Source organism: Procambarus clarkii, chromosome 31, assembly GCF_040958095.1.
Source record: "Procambarus clarkii isolate CNS0578487 chromosome 31, FALCON_Pclarkii_2.0, whole genome shotgun sequence".
Lineage (NCBI taxonomy): Eukaryota > Metazoa > Arthropoda > Malacostraca > Decapoda > Cambaridae > Procambarus > Procambarus clarkii.
In genome coordinates, this window is record NC_091180.1 from 32,791,813 (window position 1) to 32,796,746 (window position 4,934).

At 59.2% G+C, this 4,934-nt stretch overlaps 1 protein-coding gene across 1 annotated transcript; it reads left to right on the forward strand.

Annotated features, from left to right (window-relative positions):
- Nucleotides 1–209: 209 nt before the first annotated feature.
- Nucleotides 210–1,136, forward strand: LOC138370253 (protein SON-like). The gene has a single exon (XM_069334259.1). It carries the CDS (start codon nucleotides 210–212, stop codon nucleotides 1,134–1,136), a length of 927 nt encoding a protein of 308 aa, XP_069190360.1.
- The last annotated feature ends 3,798 nt before the right edge of the window (nucleotides 1,137–4,934 follow it).

Consider the following 4,934-nt stretch of genomic DNA (forward strand, 5'->3'; position numbering starts at 1 on the left):
TTTTGAACATGTTAGTATTTGTGTTCTTTCTCTTTATCGGTCCTTCACTATCTCTTGTTTTTCTCCTTTAAGCCTATTTGTATTTGTAAGATATAATTACCTTGTTGGTCACCTCTGTCTTTGCTACAGGTGTGCGTATTGTACTTGTTCTTTGGCCTTATTCTTACAGGTGTTTTTGGCTGTATCTGTTCTTGCTAAAGCTATTCTCTATGAAGCTGTTCTTTGATACATTATTTTTTTCTTGTGTTACAACTGTTCATGCGATTGCAGCTGTTCTTGCTTCTGTTATTCATGCGATTGCAGCTGTTCTTGCTTCTGTTATTCATGCGATTGCAGCTGTTCTTGCTTCTGTTATTCATGCGATTGCAGCTGTTCTTGCTTCTGTTATTCATGCGATTGCAGCTGTTCTTGCTTCTGTTATTCATGCTACATCTGTTCTTATGTTCTTGAAGTTACAGCTGTTGTCGAAACATCTGTTCTGGGTACAGCTTTTCATGCAGTATTTTTTCTTGCTGCGCTATTTCCTTGTTGCATCTGCTATTGTTACAGCTGTTCTTGCTGCATCTGTCGTTACTACAAAGGTTCTTGCTGCAGCTGTTCTTGCTACAGTAGTTCTTGCTACATCTGTTCTTTCTACAATAGTTCTTGCTGCATCTGTTCTTGCTACAGTAGTTCTTGCTGCATCTGTTCTTTCTACAGCAGTTCTTGCTGCATCTGTTCTTGCTACAGCTGTTCTTGCTGCATCTGTTCTTGGTACAACTGTTCTTGCTACAGCTGTTTTTGCTACAACAGTTCTTGCTGCATCTGTTCTTGCTACAGCTGTTCTTGCTACAGCTGTTTTTGCTACAGCTGTTTTTGCTACAACAGTTCTTGCTGCATCTGTTCTTGCTACAGCTGTTCTTGCTACAGCTGTTTTTGCTACAGCTGTTTTTGCTACAACAGTTCTTGCTGCATCTGTTCTTGCTACAGCTGTTTTTGCTACAACAGTTCTTGCTACAACAGTTCTTGCTACAGCAGTTCTTGCTACAGCTGTTCTTGTTACAGCTGTTTTCGCCACAGCTGTTCTTACCACAGCTGTCCTCGCCACAGCTATTCACACACCAGTCGCCATGTCAACACCTGTGCCATTGTACTGAAGGCTCTCTCTCTCTCTCCCTCCCTCTTTCTCTCTCTCTACCAGTACACACACCTCTGGGCTTAGTTATCCTCTGCTATATAGTCGCAATAGCTTGGTGCTTTCCCCTGATAGTTCCTGGCTCTTCCCCCCTTCCTCCCTCCTCCTCCGGTTGCTGGTGCCTCCTCCTCCTCCTCCTCCTCCTCCTCCTCCTCCTCCTCCTCCTCCTCCAGCACGCGCACCTTCGAGTCAACTTCCACTTTCGTGAAATCCCTAATTTGGCACTTCCGGTCGGGTGCCGCGGACGATAAGGTCACCTTGGTTATGACTCCCCGCCCCCCTCGCCCCCCCCCTATCGCCCCCTCCTCCCCCTCCCCAATATTCTCTCCCCACCCCCCCCTCTCTTCCTTCCTCTGCGACCCCCACTATCACCATCTCCCTCCAATATCTATCCTCGCCCTTGATGGTGCTTCACTGTCTTGATGCTGGGCACTGTTATAGTGAGGGGGAGGGGGGGGACACTGGGGAGGTGGGGTTAAGGTAGAAGGGGGGGGGAGTGAGAGGGGTAGTATTAATGGGTTATGGCTAAAAAAAAGGGGTTTACGTGTTGGGGGGGAAGAAAAAAAGGGGGGGTTAGCGCATGCGCAAGCGTAGCTTGGAGAGGGATTGGGGGGGGAGGAGGAGGAGGGGGGGGGTTGTTGTGTAACACGGAAGGGGGGAGGGGGGGGAGGGGAGAGGGGGTTGCCAATAGCTTGGGGAGGGGGTTCGGAGGTTGGGGGCAATGGTGATAAACTACAGGAGTTGTGCAGGAAAATAATATCTGTAATTGGGATTCAAGGTTGGGAGGGTATGGGGGTGCTGGGGTGATGGGGGAGGGTATGGGGGTGGTGGGGTGATGGGGGAGGGTATGGGGGTGGTGGGGTGATGGGGGAGGGTATGGGGGTGGTGGGGTGATGGGGGAGGGTATGGGGGTGATGGGGTGATGGGGGAGGGTATGGGAGTGCTGGGGTGATGGGGGAGGGTATGGGGGTGGTGGGGTGATGGGGGAGGGTATGGGGGTGATGGGGTGATGGGGGAGGGTATGGGGGTGGTGGGGTGATGGGGAGGGTATGGGGGGTGCTGGGGTGATGGGGGAGGGTATGGGGGTGGTGGGGTGATGGGGGAGGGTATGGGGGTGATGGGGTGATGGGGGAGGGTATGGGGGTGGTGGGGTGATGGGGGAGGGTATGGGGGTGATGGGGTGATGGGGGAGGGTATGGGAGTGCTGGGGTGATGGGGGAGGGTATGGGGGTGCTGGGGTGATGGGGGAGGGTATGGGAGTGCTGGGGTGATGGGGGAGGGTATGGAGGGTGCTGGGGTGATGGGGGAGGGTATGGGGGTGCTGGGGTGATGGGGGAGGGTATGGGGGTGGTGGGGTGATGGGGGAGGGTATGGGGGGTGCTGGGGTGATGGGGGAGGGTATGGGGGTGGTGGGGTGATGGGGAGGGTATGGGGGTGATGGGGTGATGGGGGAGGGTATGGGAGTGCTGGGGTGATGGGGGAGGGTATGGGGGTGCTGGGGTGATGGGGGAGGGTATGGGAGTGCTGGGGTGATGGGGGAGGGTATGGAGGGTGGTGGGGTGATGGGGGAGGGTATGGGGGTGCTGGGGTGATGGGGGAGGGTATGGGGGTGGTGGGGTGATGGGGGAGGGTATGGGGGGTGCTGGGGTGATGGGGGAGGGTATGGGGGTGGTGGGGTGATGGGGGAGGGTATGGGGGTGCTGGGGTGATGGGGGAGGGTATGGGGGTGGGGGGGTGGTTTGGGGAGGGTGTGGGGGGTGCTGGAGTGATGGGGGAGGGTATGGGGGTGGTGGGGTGATGGGGGAGGGTATGGGGGTGCTGGGGTGATGGGGGAGGGTATGGGGGTGGTGGGGTGATGGGGGAGGGTATGGGGGTGATGGGGTGATGGGGGAGGGTATGGGGGTGGTGGGGTGATGGGGGAGGGTATGGGGGTGATGGGGTGATGGGGGAGGGTATGGGAGTGCTGGGGTGATGGGGGAGGGTATGGGGGTGCTGGGGTGATGGGGGAGGGTATGGGAGTGCTGGGGTGATGGGGAGGGTATGGAGGGTGCTGGGGTGATGGGGGAGGGTATGGGGGTGCTGGGGTGATGGGGGAGGGTATGGGGGTGGTGGGGTGATGGGGGAGGGTATGGGGGGTGCTGGGGTGATGGGGGAGGGTATGGGGGTGGTGGGGTGATGGGGGAGGGTATGGGGGTGCTGGGGTGATGGGGGAGGGTATGGTGGTGGTGGGGTGATGGGGGAGGGTATGGGGGGTGCTGGGGTGATGGGGGAGGGTATGGGGGTGGTGGGGTGATGGGGGAGGGTATGGGGGTGCTGGGGTGATGGGGGAGGGTATGGGGGTGGTGGGGTGATGGGGGAGGGTATGGGGGTGATGGGGTGATGGGGGAGGGTATGGGGGTGGTGGGGTGATGGGGGAGGGTATGGGGGTGATGGGGTGATGGGGGAGGGTATGGGAGTGCTGGGGTGATGGGGGAGGGTATGGGGGTGCTGGGGTGATGTGGGAGGGTTTGGGAGTGCTGGGGTGATGGGGGAGGGTATGGGAGTGCTGGGGTGATGGGGGAGGGTATGGAGGGTGCTGGGGTGATGGGGAGGGTATGGGGGGTGCTGGGGTGATGGGGGAGGGTATGGGGGTGCTGGGGTGATGGGGGAGGGTATGGGGGGTGATGGGGGAGGGTATGGGGGTGCTGGGGTGATGGGGGAGGGTATGGGGGTGCTGGGGTGATGGGGGAGGTTATGGGGGTGCTGGGGTGATGGGGGAGGGTATGGGGGGTGCTGGGGTGATGGGGGAGGGTATGGGGGTGCTGGGGTGATGGGGGAGGTTATGGGGGTGCTGGGGTGATGGGGGAGGGTATGGGGGTGCTGGGGTGATGGGGGAGGGTATGGGGGGTGCTGGGGTGATGGGGGAGGGTATAGGGGTGCTGGGGTGATGGGGGAGGGTATGGGGGGTGCTGGGGTGGTGGGGGAGGGTATGGGGGGTGCTGGGGTGATGGGGGAGGGTATGGGGGGTGCTGGGGTGATGGTGGAGGGTATGGGGGTGCTGGGGTGATGGGGGAGGGTATGGGGGGTGCTGGGGTGATGGGGGAGGGTATGGGAGTGCTGGGGTGATGGGGGAGGGTATGGGGGTGCTGGGGTGATGGGGGAGAGTATGGGGGTGTTGGGGTGGTTGGGGAGGGCATGGGGGTGCTGGGGTGATGGGGGAGGGTATGGGGGTGATGGGGTGATGGGGGAGGGTATGGGGGTGATGGGGGAGGGTATGGGGGTGATGGGGTGATGGGGGAGGGTATGGGGTGATGGGGGAGGGTATGGGGGTGCTGGGGTGATGGGGGAGGGTATGGGGGTGATGGGGGAGGGTATGGGGGGTGCTGGGGTGAGGGGGAGGGTATGGGGGTGATGGGGTGATGGGGGAGCTGGTGTGATGGGGGAGGGTATGGGGGTGATGGGGTGATGGGGGAGGGTATGGGGGTGATGGGGTGATGGGGGAGGGTATGGGGTGATGGGGGAGCTGGTGTGATGGGGGAGGGTATGGGGGTGATGGGGGAGGGTATGGGGGGTGCTGGGGTGAGGGGGAGGGTATGGGGGTGATGGGGGAGCTGGTGTGATGGGGGAGGGTATGGGGGAGCTGGTGTGACGACATAACGTCTCTTCACTCCTAATATCACAGTTGTCAACTAAGTACACAGTAATAGTGTGTGTACACTCTTGCAGTCAGAAATAACACTGTTCATTTAATCACTCCCTCTCTGGCTCCAATGCAACGCTG